The following is a 26,572-nucleotide window of genomic DNA, read 5'->3' on the forward strand; positions in this document are numbered from 1 at the left end:
CAGTGCCTGCCCTCCCACCCCTCTCACTGAGGAGGTGCACTTTGGGCTAGGGAGAGTGCGGGAGTCCTGCAAAATGTCCCACAGTTCTGGATTTTGTTAACAGCTCTGAAAACACACGACGGAAGGATAACTGTTTCTGCAGCCAGAGATGAGCAGAAAAATGGTCCAGGAAAAGGAGGTGACCACTCCTAAAAGCACTGCTGGGCTGATTCTCAGAACTGAAATCAAAGTAGGAAAGCCACAGAGAGTGGCTCCATGTATGTTACAGTTTTGCAATGACAGACACCAACAAAGCCTGAAAAAATTAAGCTGGAGACACATTGTTTACCAGATTAAGAAGAGCTAATTTTCAGCAGCTTGTGGCAGAGTTTACTAAACATACTAACACAACGTTTGCAATTCCACTTTCACTTAGTGAGAGAAATTTAGTCTTGTCTCTTTTAACCCAACATGCCTTAGCACTAATCTCTAGGTGCCTGAGAGGTGTCCCCTTGGGCAGTACCTTCCAGCTCCTAAACATTGGCTTCTTCTATCAGACCAGCTCTCTGGTGCTATTTTTATCCCCACTGGAAATTTATGAGTGGATTAAGGGATCCTGCCTCAGGAATCCTTCTGCCCTTGGCCAGGCATATGCTCCTGTCTATGCTCGCACTTCTCAGCTTCGTCCAAGCAGAGCTCAGTTCTCTGTCCCACTTTTGCTTCTCTATCTGTTTTTACTGAGGTCTTCCAGGTAAGCAATATTTCTTAAGGATTATTTTCTGAGATCTGACTTGCTTGTTGCCTGTCACACAGTCATGACTGGGCACAGAGAGCAGCCCCTAAGGCTGGCCAGGCTGCGCAAGGAGCTGACAAGTGGCACTGGCATGTGATGCATGGTGCTGAGCAGAGCACACAGTGCTGACACACAGCCCTTGCTTCTGTCTGTGAGAGGGGACTGACAGCTCATATGCATCACACTGGGGTGCAGAGGCCAGGTTTGGTCCTCAGGTTCATACTGCTCTTGTGCTGGGCAGTAGTGCCTGATGTTTCGTAGTAGCTTTGGCTGTACATACAGTGCACTGCGTGTTCAATTTTTTGTTAATTATTTTTTAAAACAAGTTTCTATTTCTCAGTACAGAGGGCATCATTATCTACTGTCAGCAACTGTTGTTTCCTGAAACTGTGGTGGTATGCCTGAAGCATGGACTGCCTCCACAGCTTCTAGTCAAAGCCTTTGTTTTGTCTTCTGACTACAGAGCTGCCTGCTATCTAGCAAGCTGTAAAAGTAACCTACCTTTTGGGCAATGCAATCTGGCATCAGGAAGAAACATTTAAAAAATAAAACTAAAACAAAACAAGCCATCAGATTTTCAAGATAATTTTCTGGAATACTTGCCAGAAGAATCGGTTCATCACAGTCAGACAAATTACAGCAAGTCATTTTCATATGTCTGCTATGTCTTCAAATTACAGATTGCTAATCTAAGAAATGTATCCTAATCTTATTAGTGACCTGGCAGCTGGTTCAGACACTTCTACCCCAGTATGCTTATAACCCCACAATCTTCTGAACGAGCTTCTTTTGGATTGACTTATGCATTTCATAATTAATGTCTAACAGATTACAAGTAAGTTTAATTTAATTGCAATTCAATTCAAGGTGGCACAGGTTTTTTTTGAAGCAAGGAATCACAGAAAGATAAGCAAAAAAAGCCTTTGTTTAAAAAAAGCCCTTATATAATAATACAATAGGAACTTATATATCTTAGCCACTTACAAAGATATATATTAGATTTAATATATAAACAATAGGGTTTCAGAGACTCATTCTTATGAATTATTAATACATTTTTTGGTAAAAAGCAAGAAACTTTGCCCTATTAACACATTCTTATAACACCTTTATTTCAATAAAAAAACAAGTGTCACTGCAGCCACATAGAAAATCAAGATAGGGATAATTAGAACAGAAGCAATATCAGTAAATGAAAATAATTAAATATTACTTTAATCACTCAATCACTCCTAAAAAGTACTAAAAACTAACAGTTATGAGTATTTCATTATCTATTATTTAACAAGTCCAAAGAAGGGCCATGATGATGATTAGAGGGACGGAGCACTTCTGCTGCGAAGAAACACTGAGAGAATTTGGATTATTCATCCTGGAGAAGAGAAGGTTTTGAGATCACCTAATTGCTGCCTTCCAGTACCTGAAGGAAGCCTATAAGAAAGGTGGAGACAGACTTGTTACAAAAGCATGTAGTGACAGGACAAGGGAGAATGGCTTCAAACTGAGAGAGAGTAGGTTTACATGAGATGTTTGGAAGAAATTCTTTACTCAGAGGATAGTGACTGGATCTGGAACTGGTTGCCTGGAAGTTGTGGTTGCCCTGTCCCTGGAATTACTCAAGGACAGGTTGGGTGGGGCTTTGAGTGAAGGCGTCCCTGTCCATAGCAGGGGAGTTGGAACAGATGATATTTAAGACCCTTTCCAATCCAAATGATTCTATGATTCTATGATTTCCATTTAAATGGAAAAACGGTACGTGACTTTTCGTTGAGATTACCTTGAAACAATGTAGAGGATGTTACCTATTAGGATGTGCTGGTCAGTCTGTCTCAAGCTGTTGCAATCAAAAGTAAGACATATTTTTTTCAGCTCAGAAAGAATACCAGAAATCTGATACCAGAAAAAAGCAGAAATGGTTTGAAAGTAGGTGCATGAAAATAGGGTGGACTTTGGACTAGTATACGTGCAAAACCTGTGATATATTCAAATTGCAATGGACCACATTGACAGTGATGAGGCTTTCACTGGTTAAAATCTTGGACATCACATTACTTGCCAAAAGCCACAGTCCTGTTTGGATACTGGTCTTGGCAGTGTTCAAGTAACAAATATTTACACTGAGCTCACAATTATTCTCCAACTTTGGGCATGCTCATGCTTCTCCCTTTCACTGGGGTTGTGAGAGGCCCTGTCTTTCAAAGTGGTCCAGCCAGACCTTGTCAACAAATTCCTCCTACATACAATCCACATAATAACGAAAAGAATAATGTGAAGGCTGCAATTGTGCCTGCATCACTGTAGATATTGCACAGACAGACAGAAAAGAAATTTGCTGATACTAATGTGTGGTTCATTTTCTTTCTGCAATATTAGGTGGGTTCTAACCTAGTTTCCTTGGTGTGGCTGTATAATCCAACGTAGGTAGGTGAGAACAGGGTGCTGAAAAGGGTGATACAGGCTGCCGTGGTGCTTGTGAACCTAGCTATGTCAAGTTCAGAAGCGACCACATCCACAGTGGAGAGGAGTGGAAGGAGTTTGTGCTGCTTCAGGAGTAGAAATGGATGGCTGAAGTTAACTTGTCCTGTAGACTGAGACTCTGATGCAGCAACAATCAGCCAGGGAGTGCCACTGAGATTTGACAGGGACTGCACATCAGAGCCCTGAATTATTAAAAACCATCATACTTTATAACAGACTATTCTGTCTTATGAACAATGATGCTATCGAGCAGTCTTTGCCTCATTGAGCAGAAATATTGAGACTACCTGAACAAGGTGAGAGCACTGCTGGTAAGAAAACACAAAAACTAGATTGAATTCTAAAGTGAGATTTAAATTGTTTTTCTTCCAGGCCTCTTTCCTTCCCCTTGTTTTTCCTGCACTGTTACTAAAGTCAGGATCACATTAGTGGTTACCAATTTTGATATTCATATTTGGGTGGCAATTTCCAGAAGGGTTTGTTGTTCCACCAGCAGTGCCGGGTTGGGTTTTTCCCTCTTCATGGTGCTTGGTTGCAGCTTAGCCATCGTGGGAAGTGTCTGCCCAGACAAACACTTCCAGTGTCTTTGAAAGGGTTTCCATCTGCACACCAGTGGTTTCCAAGTCCTGTTCCAGGCATCTATCTTAGGCAATAGACAAACAAAAAACCCCTTTCCCTTTATGCTGATTGTTGAAAATGGACTTCCTTATTTTTACATCCAATGCTTCATAAACGAAAAAACCCAAATATTTCTCATTTTATAAAACAGAAAAAGCCACTATAGCCAGCACTGAAGGTACTCTGCCCAGTTCTGGCCCAAGTGGCCTCCCGGGATCCATGAGGGAACATGTTGTACACCAGAGCTGGTGGTGTTGGGAGCTGTTTCCTGCTGTCAACAACTATCTGCAGCTCCCCTTCCTCTTTATTCACTTTGCAGCTCTGCGCGAGACACCTGCCCAGCACCCAGCCAGCATTCATAGTCCAAAACATTATAGCACAGGAAGAAGATCCATAATACAGTGCAGGGCACAATTAAAACATGGGATTGAGTAGCAGCTATCTGGTTTTAAATAAATCATCTAAGAAATTGCATCCGATTGTGAACTATTTCAGAACTATTTCTGGATTAAAAAGCTTATTCTGTCATGGTCAAGGAAACATTTAAAATAGCTCATGCTCAGACTATGATAATTCAAAAGATAAAGCAAAAGAGAAGAATAATGTGCCATTATGGAGAAATCACATATTGAGCCTGTCAGATTCCCAACTTGGAAAGATAGCTCCAGCTTTGTATATTTCACTCATATTTCTTTTTCCCAGGTAGTTTTCTTAAAGAATAAATCTTCTGGGCATTTGGTAAAATGACTGAAAATTACCATCAAGCTTTGAACAAATAACTAACCTTGATCAATTAATAAAATTTAAAAAAAGACTAATTGTTTATTATATTTTACTCTCTCATCTCCTATTCTGAGTGTATATAGCGGCATATAAACTATCACATTTCTGAGTAAAAATGCAAGGTAGTGTTCTGCGCTTGTAATATTGCTAGCTATTACACCTCTTCTATCAATACATTAAGAAAGCTGAAAATAATGAGATACAAGCCAAAATAGACTTAGAAGTGCTCTTTATAGGTTTATAACTTATAATTTTAAGCTTTCTAACAGTTTTATTTCTTAGTGAGACCAGATTTGTCACAGGCAATATGCAGCTGTTACTCCTCATCACTTTCTGATTAGAGCTTGTTTGCAAACATTTCTTTCCATATTTTGAGCAAAAACCACAAAACAGAGATCATAAAACATTGAAAGCATCATGTGAAATCTGACCCCGCTGACACAGCAGTTATGCCATTGGGGTCAGCATTCACCCACAATATGCGTGCTCTAGGGAAAGAAAACAAAATTTTATTTGCAAACAGAGACATACAATATATGGAACAAAGGAAAAAGGATGTAGGAAGCATGTGTGTGAAAATCCTTTTGCGACACTGGGGAAACAAATGGTCCTGTGTTAGGTCCCTCCAACTGCATTGTTCTTGGAGACCCTGACTGGTGTCTTTTTCCATGGAAGCCAAAATATTAATTCAGTTTGTTTCCAAACCTGAAGCTCACTGAAGTAGATGCCAATTCATATAGCACAGAAATGCCAATTGATATAGCACAGCAATGCCTGAGGACCAGCCACCAAAGTGTCCTTTAACAAGGCTTTGCTCCTTTAATCCAAAGTCTCAGAGGCTTCAGCTGAGATAGACATGAAGGATGTAGTGTGAGAACTGTGAACAAGAGAAAGTAATAAAAATGGAGAAATGGAGTAAAGGACCAGTCTGCTGAGCTCTTATTTTTGGGGTGCTTTTTGTGTGTGGCATAAGTAAACTTGCACATAGATCAGAGAAAGTACAGTATAATAAAAGAGAAAAACAGTATAATGAGGACTAAGGCTTAGCCAGAGAGATTGTGTGGCAGAAAGAAGGAATAATGAAATAGCCTCTCATCCCAAGGAAAAAAAGTATGTGTGACACTGGAAAAAAATCTGAAAAAAAAAGTCCCCATTGGTGTCCTTACTCCTTTCAGACATTCTCTGGGTCTTCCCTGTAGTTGTGTTACTTAGGAAATACAGATGTTCTCCTCTGGCCTTTCTGGGATCACCTAATTATTCTGGAAATCTTCTATATTTCGAAGCTGAGTACTTATGAAAGGGACAGATTTCTCCTAAACGAAAAATGGTGATCAATATAAATTTGATATACTTGCATATATATCTAAGTCAATTACTTCAAATTGATTTTCTCTGCCAGTGGAAATCATCCTGGCTATATTGCAAAGAATACATGGAAGCATTAGCTTGTGAAAACACCTAACCCTAACTTAAACAGCTCAACATTTCACACATATGACTACAGATTTGCTTGTTAGCAGCACATGGAGCACAAGAAGATAACAAGCTTTTAATAGTTTGTCATTCATTACAGGAAATAGCTACTTAGTCAAGTCCAAACTATATATAAACTGGCTAAAACATTTGCAGAAATGTTGTAAGACAATAGCACTACTTAACTGCAACAAAGTTTCAAAAGTCATATTTTAGTATAGAAAAGTAGAAATCACATTAATACTTAAGATATGATTATATTCCATAAAAGTCTATAGCGTTGTCAGTTTTTTTATCTTAAAAAACAGATCAAAATCAGCTTGAGTTGCAAGGAAAAGTATACTTCCCACCAATTCTAAACTATGTGACTCTAATATCTATACCCAGGGAAACTGAAAGAGTGCATTTTCAGATTCTGCACAGGTACCAAGAAAAAAAATATTTATTCAATAGGAATTTGGCTTAGTTATCAGGAACTCATAGAATCAGAGTATAATTACCATTTGGATTGCATAGAGAAAAGATAAAACACATATGGTATTTGTGATATTACTGACTGTTGTGTTATTGTTTATGTCTGGAAAAAACTGGTTAAAATGCTTTTTCAAATCTAATACATTTTATTCTAGTTCTGCAGAGACCTACTAAGAGCAGAGGCTTCATGGCAATAGAGAAATGAGTGTGTGTTCCTACATCAGTTAAATATGGCAGACAGTGAAGGATGAAATAGCCACATTATCTCAGCATTAAAGCTGTTTACCATATGGACACCTGACCCACTAAGCAGAACATGCAAAGAACCATCATTCACATCTTGGTTTTTTTTAGTGATAAAGACACAGAATATTTGAAGACCAGACCTGAAAAGATGTTTTTCTTGTGAACAAGCTTTATTTCCGCCTAGGTGTACATATGACATATCTGGGGTGATTTAGATTTCTAGAACCAAGAGGTGTCACAAAAGAAGTAGCTCCTGACAAAGGTATTGATAAGGTGTGTGTGTGTGTGTGTGTGTGTGTGTGTGTGTGAAGGCAGAGTTTTGGGCTGTGAGTGACCAGTCATTATATTCAGAGATGCAAATTTCCTGAAGTATAGAAAAGATATGTGACTTTCTCGTACTGTTCTGAAATTCCCTGGTATAGATTAGATCTTGGAGGTCTTGGGCACTGAAAGACCTTTCTTCCTCTGGAAATATAGATGTCTTGAAAGGATTTTAAAAGTTTTCAGCATAACAGCATCACAACATATTTTTTCATCATGTTTCCCCATTTAAATCAACTATGTATTTATTGGGTGTGACAAACTCAGATTTTCCCACCATGGAAATATTGACCCTTGCTGCCATGTAGTAGAACTTTTACACCTCTCTGTGACTTTTTTGCCTCTTGAACACCTTCTCCAAGCATAGAAGAACTATTTCACTTGATTCATACCTGAATTGAGAGAAAGGAGAGATTTCTGCTATGCAGATTACTACGGTGATTGTAAAATCCCTGGGAATACCTGTTCTGTGAAGAGGCCACACAGGGCAGAGGTCCTGCAGTCAGAGCCAGCCACGACTGGAGCCGTGGAAGTACAGGACTGTGCCACATGGGCTCAATAAGCAGCACAGACCTGACAGGGTCCAGTTCCATTTCAATGGCAAACTCAGAGAGCATAAATCACATGCAGCAGGTTTGGCTAGCAGCTCCCAGGCTGAACGTGCCACATGGACAGATGGGCACGCGGGCATATTTGCATGTGGACATATTTTTGCTGTGCTCCAAAGAAGGTGTGGCTCTCATTCCTGAGGCCTTCTGCAGGTAATCCAGCATATCCAGTAATTTCTATGGTAGCTGCTGCAGTTTGTGCCTACCCAGTTCTCTGCACAGCACCTGGTCTGCCTGGAGAAGGCATGTAAACATCTCTTGCCTTCAGCGAGTAGGAAATGTCCCAAAGCACCTATTTTTACCAGAGTGGAGTTGCTATGCTACAGCTGAAACAAAGAGTAATTAGCAATTCATTGAAAAGATACAAGAAAAGAAATTATACAAAGGGGAGTCCTTGCTGCTATCTCACTTTCCTGATTCTTATCTCTTACTTCCTATTTCTGGCTTTTCATTTTGGACTTTGCAGCTCAGCTTCCTTTCGGTGTTTCCCTTTGAATTTTTGCTTCTCATATAGCATTGTGCTTGTGGCTTTTTGAAAAGGAAGCCTGGGAAAAGGTTGGATTGTTCAGGAATGTGTGGTAACATATTTTTAGTTTAGGTACTGTCTTTTAGAAATGAGAAACAAAGGTAATGCATTAAATATTTTCCTATGTTTAAAGAGATATTAGTGCTTCCTGCTTGTCCTAACTTTATACATTCAAAAGACTGGATAGTAACAGTGGCCAGAATGGTTAAATTCAGAAGACTGGAGGTGAATGTTTCTCTACCTAAAAAGTAAAATGAACAAAGCCTATTAACCTAGTGAGGAGACTAATCATGTGTCATGAAGATTGCTGTTTCATGGGGATTTTTAACAGGTGGGGTCACACTTTTCAAAGGGCATAAATGCAACACCAAGACAGTCCCATAGGCTGTTTTTGCTTGATAAATAGATTATTTACTAGAGAAATGCAAGAATAGTTCTCAGAAGTATTCTGCGGGAAACATGACTCACCAATATTAGATTGTTGGTTCCCTGTAAAGCACGGAACCCAAGGGTTGAAACCTTTTCTTCTTCTAGAAGAAGTGCCAAACATTATATATGGTGATGTAATTATGATGTAAGCGGGCAAAAAGACAATTTGTGCTGTAAATTTGGAAGAAAAATTAGCTCTGATCTGATCCAGAAGGTCTTCCACCTTTGAAATATCTTTATACTGCAAGTTAAATAATGGTGGCAAATTTTCTGCTCTTGATATCTGGGGAAGCTTCATTAATTCCCTTGGCATCAATTTTCATGGAAAACCTTAGTTCAGGGTTTTACAGGATTAAACTTTTCACTGGAAGGGAAAGCTTAATGGATTCAACAGGTAAAACAGCAGAGAAACATTAAAACCGAAGAGAGTGACACTGGATTTATTTCACTATTTAATGGATGGACAGTGTGGAAGATCATAGTATCCTTATTTCCTCTGTGATACTCATATAATCCAGATATTTATCTGTTCATATTGTTTTCTTCTATTACATGTATTTTTTTAATCCATTGTAATAATTTACTTTGGCCTCTAGCTCCAAGCATAGGATACAGTTTCCATCTTACTCCAAATAATATTGGCTAGTTGCTAGGGGAGTGTGCTGATTCCTTTTACGATTTCTTTTTCTCACCACATCTGTGTGTAATTTTTTTATTTATCATCTCTCTAGGACATTTTTCCTGTGAGAAACCCAAATGTGACATGCAGCCCTTTCAGATCTCATTTGGTGTTTTAGACAAGGAGCATTTCCTATAAATATTTACAGAATAGGATTTTACCAGCTGGTAGTTAATACCAGGCATAAATGTCTAAGTATATGTGTGAATGGGTCTGCACACTACACATCATCTGTTATCTCCTCTGAGAGAGTAAGTATGTATGAGTGTGAAGTGCAGGTGAGCTTTCCTGCTCCTTACTCCTGTTATGCACCAAGTGTGTAAAGCTCTTTTTTTGGCTATTTCACCCTTAGGAGCAGATCTGGCCCGGGTGTTGAGGGGGTTACTGGCCTTAGCTCTGTTCCCTGGTTCTCTGATTGAACATTTAACATCTCTCTCCCACATGAGGGACTGCCCAGTGGGATTTACACTGGTTCCTCAGCCCCACAGGTTATAGCCTGACCTATAAATATAAACCAATGTCAGTTTTAGTCACTTCTATTCCAGCAGACACGGGCAGTGGTTTACATTATTCTGCTGACTTGAGAACTACGGAAGAAATATTGGGTTGTTGTTTTTTTAAACAGACTTTTGCAATAGTTCAGTTGTGATGGGGTCAGTGGTAGGACATCAATTTTAATTGATCTCCTTCTTATAATCTTAAACTTGTGTTCCTCCTCTGGTTTTGGCTGTAATTTTCATTTCCACCTTAGGAGTACTCCTTTCACTTCTTAGATAATAGTTGCTTTGCATTTTGAAGATAAAGCCGTCTACCACTAATTGAGCTAATTGCTGTCAGCTCATGCTTACCAATAGTACTTCCTTGGTTTGTATGAGACCTCAACCTAACTCTTTAATTTTTTTTTGTTTACATTGACTTTTGACAAGTGTTAAATATACTAAGCCAGTCCCTCCCCTCCCCTCCCCTCCCCCATGAGAGCACCTTACCCAAATGAAACATACAGTATGTTGGTTTTCCCCATCTTCGCAAGACAGAAGAGTTAAGCATTTTGGTTTTGGGTTTATCAATTCACATTTGCATTCATGAAGAACAGGCTTTCCTGCTCTCCAGTATTTCTAGTCTAGTCCTTCATTTTATTTGGCAGCCTACTGGCAGTGTCCTTAGCCCACTTGAGACACAGGACCCCAAGTGACAAGCTGGTCATACACAGTTCAGTTTGCTTTGGTTCCCACTAACTTCACTGGCAACAACTTTTGGTATTCAGAGGTTTATTTATGGCTAGCTTGATTCCTTTTTTCCTTTCCTGTGGATTTTTTTAATGCAGAAATTTTCGTCTCTCCAGTGGCTCATCAGTTTCACTGGACTCCTCTTGTTTGCTGTTTCTTGTCAAGGCTCTGGCAGGATAAAGAAAGTCTAAGAGAGGAGACGGGAAGCTGAGATTTGTTTTCTGTTTATTTACATCGATTTCATTGAATAGCAACATCAGAGCTTCCCATAGAGTTTGTCAGAATAGAAGTGGTGTAAGGGGAGAAGAATCAGCCCCCTGATCTATGTTAGCGCTGTGCAGACAGTGCTGATGATGGATAGGGATTTCCCCTTTGGTTGTGAAGTTGGGGCAGCTCATTGCTCATTCTCCTGAACTTCCTGTGGAAGATCCCACAAAATGATGTTTTTATTCTGACCAGTTTTTAGTTCTAGCAGTAACCTTTGAGTGAAATGTTTAATTCACCTCCACTTAAACACTGATTAAAAAGTACATTTCAATGCAGGCAGAAAAAACTACTGAAAATCTGAGCTTGGCTATTAAACTACATGATCTCATTTAATTCCCCAAAATAACCGTCCACATCCCCTAAAAGAGTATGGCAAAGATTTATTCTGTTAAAGATTATTCTTTCAGCAGTAAGATGATTCAGTGTGATTTTCTTCTGGCCATACATGCTGTGATAGCAAGGCAGAGCTCTCCTGTCAGCACTGTACCCAGCGTCAGAGCAATCCCTGTCCTGCAGGAAGGTATGCAACCTCCTCGGGGTTGATTGTTTTTTTACCTTTTTTTTTTTTTTTACTCTTGGCAGACGTCCTTGAGCATTTGAAACGGATGTGAGTGAGTTTTTAGTCCTCATGCAAAACAACCAACTAAACATAACAGATTACATCAGCTCAGGCTTTTCAATTCCTGGATGGCAGCAGAGTGCTAATCCAACCTTCATCCTGGATTTCATAAACTGAAACAAGGGAGGCTGGCAGGAGCAGCGCTGCCGGATTGAGGAAGCTGACGACGATGCAACATGTGGGCAACACACTTTATAAAGCTCATAAACTTGTAGGCTGATGTGTGCAGCTACCACTTTGGATTCTGTACCGCCGCTTCTCTCGGCAAGAGGCACCAGCAGGCTGAGCACTGAGACCTGCTCTCTGGGATGGAGCATTTACCCCTGCAAGACATGAAGGGCTTCCTGTTCCTCACACTCCTCCTGATGCCTGTGCCTGCTGGAGCTGCTTGGAGTGCGAAATACGCAGTAGATTGCCCTGATCCCTGTGACAGTAACGCATGCAAAAGTACCGCGCGCTGTAAGCGAACGGTGCTGGATGACTGTGGCTGCTGCAGAGTGTGTGCAGCTGCTCTGGGGGAGACTTGCTACCGTACTGTCTCGGGTATGGATGGTGTCAAGTGTGGTCCTGGGCTGAAGTGCCAGTTCTACACTGAGGAGGATGACTTTGGTGATGAATTTGGTATCTGCAAAGGTAATGATATTCACTTTGTATGCACCTGCTGTGGCAATTTGACAGCAACACACATGCAGAGTTTGCCTCTTGCTTGAAAGGAGTAAAATGGGATTTTTACAGCTCATCCCTTAGCTAAGGAAAAAGGGGAAAAATACCTGCTGTCATTAGAAGGCATTATATGTACTGGGGCAGGTTTATTAATGTGATGATATTGTTTACACCTGGGGACATGTGTGAAGAAATACTGACAAGGTGTGCTTGGAGATGAGATTTTTAACTGGAGCTTGAGACACCCAGGCGCTAGTCCTGCTCTTTCTATTGATTTGGTGGGCGGCTTTCTATAAATTATTAAGACTTTAATCCTGCAAGTCCAACCTTGTCACAGGGTCTCTGTTGCACACTCCTGGGTGTGGTGCTCCCTCTGGCACTGCCAGCTGCCTGCCCAGGGACAAGGTGCTCACACTGGGGTCTGGGGGATGGAGAAAGCAGTACAGCCTGAGTGCCTAGAGACTTTGTCCTGTTTAATTTAGTCCTGCCCTTGAGGTGCTCAGTCATCGTAGGTATGTGGTCAGGGGCGGCAAACAGAAACCCTCCTGCCTGAAGGATGACAATAACAGAACAGAAGCTGACTGTGAGATGAGCAGCCAGGCACTGCATTCAGTTTATTCCAGCTATGTTGCATGCTGATTTCTTTAGTCAGAGGCTGTAATCACATTTTTCATTTAGGAGCTATTTTCACTCCATTTAAACAGGGGAATCTTTAAAGGGTGACAAGGTACTACATTAGTAAAAATAAGGGTGAACTTCTTAAAAAGCCAACTACTCTAAAAAAAGAGTTTGCAAAGCATAAATGCAGTGGGTTTTGCTGTGTTTGTGTACCACTTCAGTAAGTAGACACAGACAAGCCCTAGAACAACTTCCTTAAAAGTGGGAATATCTTGGCAGTTAAATATCAGGAGTATTAACAGACTCAGTTAAAGTAATGACTTAGGACCTGATGCTGCAAAAATCACTTAGGCTGATTCACATACAGCACACACTTTTTAACCTTATTTAAAATAAACTCATGTGCATAGTTGAGTGTGAAACCGAAAACAGTACTTGCAAATGAGTAGAACTTAGACATAAAAATTATATCTTTCATGCACTCACCAGGAAAATATTTTACTGAGATAATTGACTGATCTTCAGTTTATTAAAAAATCACTACAGTGCAAGATACTGCCTATAATTCTATTAACAATTGTTTTGAATTAGTATGTACTTTTCACTTTCCTCATAGGAGTTTCTTTGCAATAGCACCCTTTGAATAGGAAAAAGGAAATATTATGGGACTTGAGATCTGAATCCCCATACCTGAATCTTGGGTGCTCTGTAGAAAATGTGAAGTAAAATGTTTGGGTTTTTCTCCCAGTTGGTCAATGGATAAACTCTCATTAACTTCAGTAAAGCCATATCTTGACTTAGAATTTAAATTGGTGTTTAAAGCTTCTCTTCCTCATGTATTTATTTCCACTAAATATTATAGATGTAATTTTGAATTATTTTTCTTTCTTCATCTCAGCTCTGAGAGAGCACAATCTCTCCCTGGGGCCAGACATTGTTATTTTATATATCCATGTGCAGCTATGATATCAGGTCACTCACTCATTTTAATAACTTCCATGTTTGTAATAACTGACAGATGCAGGATGGCTAAATTCTCTCTGGCTTCCTGTTGCCAATTTACTTTGAAGTTCTGGAGAAACGATCTGAACTCTCTGTTTTTCAGTTTCTTATTTCTAAAATGGGCAGTATATATTCCAGAAAAATTTTTTGGGAAACTTTTATTATTAGGAGAGTGCATTGCACGATTATCAATAGCAAAGTCATTATGGCCTGAAACAAAACTCTTTTTGTTGCCATTGCTTCCATGAAACCACTGGGAGTTATCTGCAATTTATTTAGGAACAGGATCCTATTAAAAAAAACCTTCTAAATAGGTTTTTAGACAAATTTACTCAGATTTCAGTTTCATGAAATCTAAAAAGCCGCATCAATGCCAGGATTATTCTACACAGAGCCAAGTGCTTTGGGTTCAGACTTGTTTCTGTGCTGTTGTGCACAGCTTTGCATCCCACATCTCCAGGCTGAGCACCTGCAGCAGGCAGATTGATGCTCCATGTAGTGTGTGCTCTTTGCTGTTCTCCCAGGGATGATATGCACACAGGAACATTTCTGCTTGGGCAGGATTTTGTTTTTGTTTTATGTGGGCAAGAAGCAGATCAAAGAGTCATTCTTGGTAAGGGGAATGTGCTAAAGCCTAGTAAGATTCTCCCTGCTAGAGTGACTCACTGTGCAGTCCTTTTCAGGGAACCAGTTGATCTTCTAGGGCTTTCAATTTATAAGAATAAATCCATATATCCATTTGATATGCAGAGAATTGAAAAATGTTGGCTACACTATAACTATATAGCTATAGTGCATTAGCTTGATTTTCATATTATCTGTATGGCAAAGCTAAAATTTGCATTCATTCAAGAAGAGAATGAACAAACTGAAAAGGGTAATTTTATTGTGGGGTGTTATACACAAAGAAACTATGTCTGGATCAGGAGGTCTCATAGCTGGAAAGGAGAGAAAAAATGAGAGGTATCATTTGTGCTTACTATGGTCACCTTTCTTAAGTGTTTTGTGGAGGCCTGGGCTAAATGGTTCCTTGGTCCAGCCCTGAACAGTCATTCATCTTCCCTTAGGAGGTGAATTAGAAACTCTGCAGATCTTCCCTTCCTGGGACATCTCAAACCTCTCCTGGGAATGATCACCTGTTTGTGGGTTTGGAAAGGGCGTGTTAGACATGAATTTTCACAGTCTCTGCCTCTTTAGCAATGGTTTTGGGAAGGTATCCTATTCAACAGCAAGGCAGAGGAAGATAAGGACTGTAGCCCCTAGTTTAAACCCTCTGGGAAATTATATCACCCAGCATGTGATATGTGTCAGCTATGGGATAGGGAAAATCTCCTGTACCTAACTTTGTTTTCTTTGGAAAACATTTGTTCCCATCTAGCAACTGCTCTGTAGTGTTCCTCCTCAAGCTTGCTCAGGGATGTGAGGTTTGAATTGGGGCATTATGTGACCAGATGCAGCGTAACCAGGGAGTTGCCGTAGTGCCAGAGATCCCTTCATAGCATAGTCACTCTTTAGGCTGGAGATGCAGGTGAGGTTCTGCCATGGGAAGGCAGAACTTGGCTATCTGAGAAGGTGTTGAGTGGGAGGCTACTCCCCAGGACCCAGCAGCATCTCCAGGAGGATGGTGAGTTTGCTGGATAGCTCCTCAGGGTCAGGCTGCATCCTCCTCCTAGACTGCTGGCCCAGGCCACAGCAGCCCTGCACCAGCACCAGATTTCAGCTCTAAATACCAACGGTCATGAAAGTCAGATAATATCATAGCGAACCACATAGTGAGTTCAGGGAACTTCTGGAGTTATCTTCCTTTCTAAATTCAGTGCTAGTCCTTAAACGAAATCTTCTATAATTGTATACCTACATATTGTTTAATATTTACCTTTAACTAAGGCAATTTAATGTAAGAGTGCACTTAAATCTAAGAGGGTTTCAGAGAAGGATTACCACTAGCACAGTGTAAATAAGTTACAGAAAATGAAATTATATATGTAAAGTGTGTCAATATTTGTTAATACTAGAAAATACTGTAAAAAAATCAGTCAGCATGCTGAAATCCTGTAGCTAAGGTCTAGCTGACCTCCTCTCAAAGGTTTTCCACTTTCAAGCAGACCAGCTACTAAGACAGCAGCTGACTTGGATCACTGAAAACTGCTTTGTTATATTTTTTTTTTCCAGAGTGTCCCTACGGTAGCTATGGAATGGAATGCAGGAAAACCTGCAACTGTCCCTCTGGCATCTGTGACAGAGTAACAGGGAAGTGTCTGAAGTTCCCGTTTTTTCAACTTTCTGCTTCAAAGCCTCCAAATCGACGAAAAATATCTTCACACACAGGTAAGACTTTGTGGGACAGTTGATTTTAGGAGAAAACACCTTTCCCATGATGTGCTACCACTCTGTGTGTGAGTGGTAGGTACTCTGGTAGAGCTGTGCAAACCATTAACAACACAAGGTACGTTTATTTTTGTTATTCCTTAACATGTGGCAAGGAATTAGGTGAGCGGTGACACATGCTAGAAACATTTTGAAATATTTTGCAACTGCTGTATGTGCTAGCAGTACATCACCTGTGCAGCAGGAGGCTGTGCTACGGCTTGCACATCAGTTCAGGATTTCACTACATTGCATTTACTAGTGTTAGATAATGCATAGTAAAAACAATGTTCCTTTTGCCCCATGAGGACAGAGTGTAATATGTTTTCAGCTGTCAGTGAACGGTTTTATTAAATGTTTTATTGTAGTCATTTGTCACAGTATCACTGGAATAATTTATTTCCTTTACATTTATGTCTGAAGCTTGTAATAGATATGTCCAGAATTAAAATAAAAATAATAAAAAAAAGCAGGTGTGACAACCTGGAGTGTTTTTGATGCACCAAGGAAAGATCACTTAAGTTTGTAGAGGTGGGATTAAGTGCCTTTTTTCACACCTGATGATACTGAAGTATGTTTGACTGAATGATGTTTACTCTAAAATGAACACAAACCAAAATAAATACAAATGTGTAGAAGAAAAAAAAAACTCAAAAACCCCCAGAGATTTAATTCTAGGTCTATTGTCCTCTTTTATGGGGTTTCACCTAAAAATCTTTGGATTTCATTTCTTCTCCAATGCAGCTTGTGTGCAATTTTAAATTTTCTTCTGTTATATTTAGCTGTGTAGAGTTTACTGTCTTAATACAAGATTTCTCTTTCTCTCTTTCTTTGCTTAGAGAAAGTTAGAGTGAAGCAAATTTCTGCAGCTTCTATCACATTTAAAATAATCTCCAAAAAAACCTCTTGCAAGCCTAATCAGCCCTGATATTTTTGTATTTTGCTACATGATTGTGCTCTTTTGCCTTTCCTTCTTCTATTTATTACTAAAGGTGCCAAAATAATGAGTGTGCTTGTTTTTTTCTCTATCTAGCCTATATTCCAAACCTTCCCAGATAGCCTATTTGCATCAGTTCCTCCTCCTCTTTTCTCTTACTCACTTTCCTTTTGTCCCAAACTTCCTGCTGCCTCGATGTTTAACTGCTTGATTTATCCCAGCCAGGACGAGATATCCACTGCATGGAAACAAACAGTGTTTTTTAGCCTTGCAAAAGTTTCCCAATTACTTCTGTCCTCAGAGGTCTGTCACTGTTAGCAGAGCAGGGACACTACGAGCAGAAGTCCATGGGGTGGTCACACAGGGTTTCATTTGAAAGTGGTCTTCAGAGGTAATTATAGCATCTAAGTGATCATCAGTGAATTAAAACAGCTGTAAATACTTCTGTGTTTTAAACAGGCAAGTTTCTGACCCATATGTTTTACAAAGACCACTATGCCTACATATGCCTAGCGAACTGAAAGGTGTCAGAGGTCCTGTACATTGCAATTTTACTCCTTTCACGGTCAAACAGTGGACTGTACACTGTGTCCCCAGCCAGCTAACTGTGCCAAACAACCTCAGTCACAGCTTAGGAATCAGCCTCAGCCAGGGACTCATTCCAGCTGACAAACTGAGTATCTTTTACCTATTTTTGGAGAGTAAGAGAGTTAGTGGCACACACCAGGCTATTCCATGCCAGCTGGCCTCAGTCAGAGAATAGCTGCAGGGGTTTAATTTATTGCTGTAGTTATTGAGGATGTGTTGCTTGGTCCTGTGTCACGCTGGAGTGAGTGTTACAGTCAGAACTGGAAACTGAAGTCAACTCATCAGCCTTATGCTTAAACTATTAGAAAACAGATATGACTTATGCTTTAATTTGGTAGAAATTTTGCAATTAGGTAATTGGAGGTAATTTACTGAGTTTTCTGCAAACATACCAGTTAAGGATTTTCCAAAGTATTCATAAAACCAGGGACATTGCTGTAGGATAGTATTTTAAAGCTCTCATGTTCATGAAATCCACCTTTACTTTTGTGTTTTTTTCAGACAATGACATGGCATCAGGAGATGGAAATTCTGTAAAAGAGGAATTTGTTAAAGAGAAAGTTATTCGCTCTCCAGTAATGAAATGGCTAAATCCTCGCTGATATTTACTTACACTTGTAAGACTTTCAAGTGAATGCATTTCTCACAGATTATTGAATATGCAACAACACACTTTAAGAACAAAGTAGATCTATAATGTATGAATATGTAATCTCTGAAGCTCAAACGTGACCCGTTTTTAATGAGAAAAATGTTTACTTAAAAATACACTGTACAGTGTATATGACTTTTGATATTTGTTTTGATAAGTATTTAAACAGAGAAGTGTATTATGGCTTTTTGAATGTATAGTAATACTGAAAACCCAACATGATCATTTAAATAGTGCCAGAGGCTGACTCTTGCCGACCTGATGCTGGAAAATCTCTCACTGAATGAAGGGGACAGTTTGGGTGAGTGATACTATTGATGTGGAACCATTGTGAAAGAAACACATATAAACAACACCTCAGATGGAAGGAACACCCCTGTTCAATAACAATAAAAACAACAAAAGCACAACAGTGTAAATTAAATAAACCAACATTAGCTGTTAACATCTTCCTAGTTTTTGGAAGTTTGGTGACAATTCCTCAGAGAAAAATATGCCTTTTTTCAGAGAGAAAACATGTAGCACTTCAGTTTATACATTGTGAATAACTTAGGCAAGACACTGCAGACATATATTGTATTTAGTTGAATTTCTAAAGTTAAATTTTGTACAGAGAAACAGCAGATTGGTAAATTCTACCGATTTGTAGAAGGGGATCTGAAACAAAAAAAGCTGCTTATCATTATTTAAATATATATGTTTCTATAAACCAGCTAGTTGGTGTCATTAAGGTGATATCTGCATTTTTTCTGGAAGAGTGGTGAGAGGCCAGCAAAGGGACCTTTACGCTTTCTATCTTTACTGGCTATGGCCCAGATGTGACTCACAGGGAGTTTATTTGAACCAGGGAAGACTTGAACCTTCAGCAAGTGATAGTGCACCCACAGACTACAGTATTTTGGTACCCAGTCCTTTGTTTCTCAATTGCATGAGCAAGCGGTCTCATTTCAGCCAGGAGAAAAACTTATATGTGTTAGAGTGCTGCAGGAACAGGCAGCCCCTCATTCAGTCTAAGCTGGGTGACATTTGTTTAAGCTAAAAATTACCACTGAGAAGGGCTTGCTAATATGCCTGAAGACAACCAGATCCACAGACAATGAAAATTGACGTTGCTGTGTCAGAGTGAACTTGGATGCCATGAGTTTAGGAACAGCCTTCTAACACAGAGCATTCTCATTGGAAGTCCGGCTTGATTTTAACATTTCCTTTGAAATCAACCTGAGCTTTGACTGCAGTGAAAGAAAGAACACACAGTACAGCAGCCAGAGTTTAGTTCAGGATCTGAAATCATGCTTTTAAAACTATAAACAACAGAAACTCTGATGCCTTTAAAGAGATCCAAAGTCAACATCTGTGAAAGCAGGATGCTTTCACCTGGGAAAGCAGGCACGGATCATGCTGATCTGGAACAAGAGGATGATGACAGCAGCAGACATCCAAATGTCACGATGAAAGTCTAGGTTTTCTTGCCATGATAATTGGAGACATATAAACGTAAATCTCAAACTAGCATAATACCACATTTTAACCAGTACTTAATGTTAGGGTATGAGAGGGAATAATGTTTTCTTGGGCTACTTACTAGCAAGTGAATTGATTCTAATCTACTGATATCAAAAGTAATTTTTTCTTGATTTCAGTGAGAGCAGGATCAAATCCATGGTCTTCCAGCAGACTGATGAGAAATATTTAAAGAATGTAGTAAATACTGCATACATTATTAATATTTTGCAACAGTGTCATAAATGACATTATGAATTCTTGAATGTAAATCTAATAAGTCAGTTGGTTTTAAAAAGTGTAATATTATTATTGTTCAATAAAAAAATCAAAAAAACAACAACTGAAAGCATCACTGTCTATTGTGTCTATCTATTAAGACAGAGTAAGCCTGCTGGTGATGGTACAGCCACGGTGCATGCAGGTTAGGTGTGCTTTTGGTCTCAAATCCACAGAAACAGCTTCACGACATCTATTTCAGCAAATTTCTGTGACCATTCATGATTGCAGAAAATGAGTGGTGTCCCATGTACAGAAGGACTTATGTCCACACCTTCATCTTTCAACCACCTTCATCTCCAAAACAAGGTGGCTGGATCACAGCTGCCTACTTGGAACAGCCACTTTTTGGCCAATCCCAGTACAGGAAGGATTTGAAATCTGTCTTTTCCAGTTGGCCTGGCCATTACCATGCCAGGGACTATTTAGCTCTGGTCACAGTCTGAAAATCTTTCATACTCTTTTACTTTTCATACAGGAATAACCTGTGAATCCACAACCGGCAAGACAGGAGAAGAGAGGAGATGGACAAGAATGCCTTGAAAACATTTTTGGACAAATTTTACTCTTTTTCATCAAATTTATAAAATGCTTTTGTATCTCTTTAGCTGCTTCAGTGATAGTTTGTTGCACACAGAATAGATTTCAGGTTGAAATTACATCCTTTTATTTTATCCTTTATCCATTGAAATATTTATCTGTTGCTACCAATGACAATGGGACTACACCAGGATAATACATAGTGGAAATTATCATAGAGCTACAGAATAGTAGAATTGTTTAGGTTGGAAAAGACTTTAATATCGTTTGAGTCCAGCTGTTAACCTGACACTGCCAAATCCACTACTAGTCCTGAAGTAAAAGCTGTGAAATGGATCATCACAGAACGTGGTCCTGTCATCTAGTATTTAATTTGGTTTCAGTGGGGTCATATATTACTTATAGTATGAACATGTTTGGCAAATAGGCCTCATTTTCTGGAAGGTAGCTATTACTTTCTCAGCTGCTGAACTGTAAGCTGTATAATATATGCAACAACTCTCTTTTTTTTCTAATGCGTGATGACACTCATAAGAACTGTGCTTTAATGCAGTTTGCATTACAGTCTGTATTATAGGGTGTTGCAGACACCATTACAATTCAAGCAATATATAATCAAATGTTTTAGAGCAGTGTCTGAAATACATAGAATAGAAAAGCCTAAAATATATTCAGATGTATTTCACCCACAATTAAAATAATATGTAAGAAATATATTTCCAGTGTAGATAAACTTTTAATGAAAAATATTCTTATCAACATAAACTGTGAGAAATGATTTCATTATATAAAGCTTGTATAATGTATTGTGAGACACTATTGTGTTCACACTGGTACTGTGAGATTTATCACTGCCTAATCACTAGAGTGTGATTAACAATATGAATTTGCCACTCTAACCTGCAAGGACACAGATATTGGAGCAAACACATCAAAATACATATTTTAAATTAAAATATATGTACCTGCTTGGTATTTATTTAAACAGACTGTCAGGTCACACCAGCAATTTGAAAATATTTCCTGACACCTGCAAAATTGGTAAATATTTCCTGTTCTTGTTGTGTCTGCCAAAAATAGGAATTTCACAAATTGGACAGATAACTTCACAAACATCATGATTTTCACTTTGGCCTGTCTTAATGTGATATTCACAAGGGTTTGTCACTGTCCAAGAAACTGTGTCTGACACACTGGTGTGTTCATGCTTTTCTTATCTTCCAAAAGTGGCACCATCTCTCTTCTGGGTGGCCAGAGACCATGCACAACTCAACTACTTGGCTTAATTATTTCAGGATGGGTGAGTTTAGCAATCAAATAAGTATTAAAACAGCAAGACAGGCAAATGCTGAAATATTTCTTGCCCTCTCATTGTCAGCAGCTGTCAGTTACCCCTGTACTCGTGCTGAGTACCTCAGTCATGGTTGGGTGGGTGTGTGGCACCCATGCCTGGAGAGACTGGCTTTCCTGCAGGCACCAGCGGGGATCCAGCCACAGTCCAGGCAGCACCACATCCCCTGAGCTGCCTTCCTGGTCCCAAAATGCTCTATGTAAACAAACAAACTTGTGTTTGCATAAAGAAAAAGACAGAGATTTCCTTAACTTTATTAGTACATGGTGTTCCTAATCCTCCCTAATCCCCCTTCCATTCACTATGCCTCCAAAGTGATTGCATCTCAGATTTGTGTGTTTGCTCCCTTTCTACTTTTGAAAGCTATTAAGTAAAAACTCAATTGAAATTAACAGTTGATTATGCATGAGCTTATCTTGGTTATTCTAAGGAGACAGACTAATTTTTCAAAAAATTACATAATCAATGCAGTTTTTCTCCTCTGCAAACACTGAGCCTAACTAAAGCATTTTTGATAAACTGAAACAACTGAAATCCTATGAACATTACTTGAAAATATCTTTCTTCCTCACAGGAGAAACATCTATTTTTGAAGAACAAATAACAGTTTGGAATGCCATTGAAATCCAAACACACTATTAGTATGTTCCTGAAAAAAAAAGGTACAATGCTGGGGGAGAATGCACCAGAGCCCTTGCAGCTGTGTCACACTTTCCTGTTTGTTATTTTTAGTTTTCCATTCCTGCTCTTTATTTTGGGCTTTGCTTTGCTTCCTATGTAGCTTCCCCTTAACTCTGTATCGCTCTGTCTTACATATTTCAGGCATTTGGCTTGCTCTCCATTTTTTTTTTTTTTCTTCAAAGGAAACCCAAGCAATGCTGTCCAGTTTCAGGAAGTTATGTTTCTCTTGGCAGTGGCTGAGTTCTTGGTTTTCTAAAGGCATTTAGGAAATTTAAATTGCTAGTTTTCAGCTTTTAACATAATCAGGCTTCATAAGCTTAAGAAAAGAGCAGCACACAAAGAAAGCTCAAGCCTGTTCTGTAGGCAAGTATGTCCTGCACTTTCCACCTTCCACCTGGGAAGCCACCAGTACCCAGGCTCACCTTAACTTCCCAGTCTGGTATTTAATAAAAAAAGGGAACATAAATGAGCTGTGGTGAAACACTGCATCATACAGAAGTTTTGTGTCTTCCCACCCCCCGCCCCCCGCTTTGTTAATATACTTGTAGTCTTGTAGGGCCAAGTAACTTATCTACAAAACAGAGGTTGTTTACACCTGTTAAAAATGTACCACAAATTTTCTGTAATGAATGAATGCTTTGCTAGCAGCCTAGGACTTATCTGAAAAGAATTAATTAGAAACATCATCTGATGTTTAAAAATATACAAAGATTTTTGGGGAAAATTTTTGTTTATCCTGCAATAAACTTCTCTACAGGGGAATGCATTTCCTTGCATGTGTGCACTCAGAGACTCAGAAATCAGTGGCGATGTGCTCAGTCTAAGAGATGGTGCTAAAAAGCCCAGACTAAATTCTTTAGCACATGTCATGATGTCATGACTTCTTGGGACTTGGCTCCCAAAAGAGGCTGCGAGCTTGGGGCTGCCAACATTAACACTGTCCAAAAGAAAGTTCAAAACCAATCACAGTGAACAGCAGAGTATCTCTTTCCCTTCCATAATTCTCTCACTTCTCTACTTCACAAAGTCTCTTCAAACTGCTGAAATTTGGCAGAGGCCATGTCAAGCAACAATCTCTGGCTTCCTCTGGCTAGTGTGAGGGCTGGCATTGCCATCCACAACATTTTAGCACCACCACCACAACTGGTTTAAAGCATCCAGTAAAGCAATGTTTGATGAAAACTATGCACAAATGCCCTGGGTATTAATAAAGTTAATAAGGTTGGTATCAATTTTCTTAAAATATTACCAAGGCTTTACAATAATTGCTTGGATACCAGGTAACCACTACAGAGTCTCTGTTAATCCCTTCCACAACTGGACAGTGGAGAGAAAATAAAACAAAAGACTCATGAGTAAAGGATATGGAGAGATCACTCACTGAATACTGTCATGGGAAACCAGATTTGGCGTGGGGAAATTATTAGAATTTACTAGCAATCAAAAATCAGAACAGGATAATGAAATATAAAACAAATCTTCAAAAAAACACCTTGTTCCCACCTCTCTCTCCTTGCTGGGTGCTGCCTCCTCTCTGCAGTGGTGCAGGGAGATAGGAATGAAAGTTATGCTCAGTTCATCACATATTGTCCCTGGTGCTGCTTAGGGAGAGGAATCCTTTCCCTGCTCCATTGTGGGGTTCCTCCCATGGGACACAGTTTTTAATTAACTTCAGCCTGAGTCCCTCCCGTGGACTATAGTTCTTCAGGAACTACTCCAGTGTGGGTCCCTTTGCACGGTGTGCAGTCCTTCAAGTACAACCTGCTCCAGTGGGGCTTCCCTGCAGGGTCACATGTCCTACCAGGAACAAGTCCTCCAGCACGGCCTCCTCTTTCCATGGGTGGGCAGGTCCTTGCTGGGACCCTGCTCCAGCACAGGCCTCCCACAGGCTCACAGCCTCATCTCAGGCATCCACCTGATCCAGCGTGGGTCTCCTCCAGGGGCTGCAGGTGGATCTCTGCATCCCCAGGGACCTCCAGGGGCTGCAGAGGCACAGCTGCCTCACCGTGTCTGCACCATGGGCTGCAAGGGAACCTCAGCTCTGGAGCCTGGAACATCTCCTGTCACTCCTTCTGCACTGACCTTGGTGTCTGCAGGGTTGTTCCTCTTACATATTTTCTCTCTGGTCTTCTGTGAGTGAAACTACATCTTCAAAATCCTTTTTCTTCCTTCTTAAAAAAGTTATATTTTCAATATGTTAATGAGGTGTTATTATCTTCTCTAATGTGCTTAGTCTTGGCCAGTGGTGGGTCCAATCTGTGCCCATTGGCTCTGTCAGATGCTGGGGAACCTTCTGTCAGCTTCTCATAGAATCCTCTCTTATAGTCCCCCCACTCTACCAAAACCTGGCCACACAAAAGCAATACAGACCTGGACTATACCTGGGTCCAGATCTCTCTACCTGGTCCTGAAGGTGTTCAAGTCTGTAGGTAGTTTTGCTTTGTCTTGAATAAGTTGCTAAGTAGATAATCATAGTGTGGTGGCTTTTTTCTATTGATCTCAAGGATGGACGCATAAAAAGTAGAAGGTGAGATCAGCCTCAGCTGATTCAAGTGTGCAAGTACTGGGATACCTGGAACATGATGATTTCATGTAGGAAGTATGTGGTAGCTGAGCTCAATCCTTACACATGATAAGACAGAGTCATCCAGTGCTGCAATAAGAACGTAACATAAGGGGGGAGAAAAGCCATATCGGTTCAGGCTGAAAATTCTTCTAGCCCTGTATGCTCCTCATAATGAACTTTAGCTCCCTAACAGCCATCAAACTAGACAGTCTTTTTCTTAGGACTTCCTTGGCATCTGGCAGCTTTTTCTAGTGATCAAACCTATAACAACAACAAGACTGTTCTTCTGTACTTCAAACTGCGCCAGCAGCAGAGATACTTGTGCTGTGCTGAAAGACTAATCGGTGAACACAGTTGTTGGGCAGACCACAGTTTAATCATTCCTTGAACTTGTTTCCCACCTGCACCTTCCAGTTTCTTGTAGTCTGAAGTAAGATTAATTTTTTGAAACTCATGGTTTTCTGTTATACCAAGCAATCTTTTAAGAAGCAACTTTAAGTCCTGGGCCCACAGAGTTCATTATTTGACTTGAGCCATGAGAGCTTCCCTGCTCACAGGACATTAACAAATTCAGCTGTGGAGTCTGCATCTTTTCTTTACATAGAATCATATAAGGGTTTGGGGTGAAAGGAACCTTAAAGATCTTTAAGTTCCAACCTCCCTGCCATGGGCAGGGACACTTTACACTAGACCACGTTGCTCAAAGCCCCATCCAACCCAGCCCTGAATATTTCCAGGGATGGGGCATCCACAGATTCTCAGAGCAACTTGTCCCCAAGCCTAACCACGGTCACAGTAAAAATTTTTTCCTAATATCCAGTTTAAACCTACCTTGATTCAGTTTAAAGCATCTCACCTTTGTCATGTCACTACATGCCCTTTAAAAAGCCTGTCTGTCTTTCTTGTAGGTTTCCTTCAGGTACTGGAAGGCTTTCATGCTCCTTTCATATACTGGAGGGAGTTGCCACCACTGCCATGTGCCTGGACAGACCTCAGCCTGACCAACCTACCCTGCTCCAACCTCAATTCCCTGGATGCCTTCACAGGGTGATAAGTATGAAACAGCCCTTTCCAATCACTTAAATTAAAAAAAAAAAAATTAAAAGAATCTTTTTTCCCCGGTTCCTTAGGCTCTTAACTTTGCAGTAGTTTCAGTAATGGAAGGAGGAGATCAGATTTAAAGGTCTCTTGAAAGGTTGAATTTCAGGGGCAGGCTGTACTGCTGCAACTACATGTGACATGGCAGTGGCTGGAATTAGCAGGAGAGGAGAGGCTGAAGACCTTATTTCTCCAGTTAAGCCTGAGCCTA

At 40.0% G+C, this 26,572-nt stretch overlaps 1 protein-coding gene and 1 long non-coding RNA gene across 4 annotated transcripts; one reads left to right on the plus strand and one right to left on the minus strand.

Annotated features, from left to right (window-relative positions):
• Window positions 1–576: 576 nt before the first annotated feature.
• On the plus strand, window positions 577–26,196 carry ESM1 (endothelial cell specific molecule 1). 3 transcript variants are annotated; one of them, XR_005954095.1, is made up of 5 exons: window positions 577–730; window positions 11,483–12,152; window positions 15,975–16,130; window positions 18,196–22,678; window positions 26,172–26,196. XR_005954095.1 is itself a non-coding variant. In XM_041424577.1 (4 exons), the coding sequence occupies exons 2-4, from the start codon at window positions 11,828–11,830 to the stop codon at window positions 18,294–18,296; spliced, it is 582 nt and encodes a 193-aa protein (XP_041280511.1). In that variant the 5' UTR covers window positions 577–730; window positions 11,483–11,827; the 3' UTR covers window positions 18,297–23,201. The 3 variants fall into 3 exon arrangements, 2 of the variants coding, with proteins under 2 accessions (XP_041280511.1, XP_041280513.1); XM_041424577.1 differs by lacking the exon at window positions 26,172–26,196 and having other exon boundaries at window positions 18,196–23,201; XM_041424579.1 differs by lacking the exons at window positions 577–730; window positions 26,172–26,196 and adding an exon at window positions 3,522–3,546 and having other exon boundaries at window positions 18,196–23,201.
• On the minus strand, window positions 16,138–26,231 carry LOC121346618. Its single transcript, XR_005954096.1, has 3 exons — window positions 26,120–26,231; window positions 24,201–25,350; window positions 16,138–18,225 (listed from the first exon to the last, which is right to left on the minus strand). It is a non-coding gene; the product is annotated as an uncharacterized LOC121346618 (long non-coding RNA).
• Between the last annotated feature and the right edge of the window lie 341 nt (window positions 26,232–26,572).

Source organism: Onychostruthus taczanowskii, unplaced genomic scaffold (assembly GCF_017590055.1).
Source record: "Onychostruthus taczanowskii isolate IOZ18803 unplaced genomic scaffold, ASM1759005v1 scaffold83, whole genome shotgun sequence".
NCBI lineage: Eukaryota > Metazoa > Chordata > Aves > Passeriformes > Passeridae > Onychostruthus > Onychostruthus taczanowskii.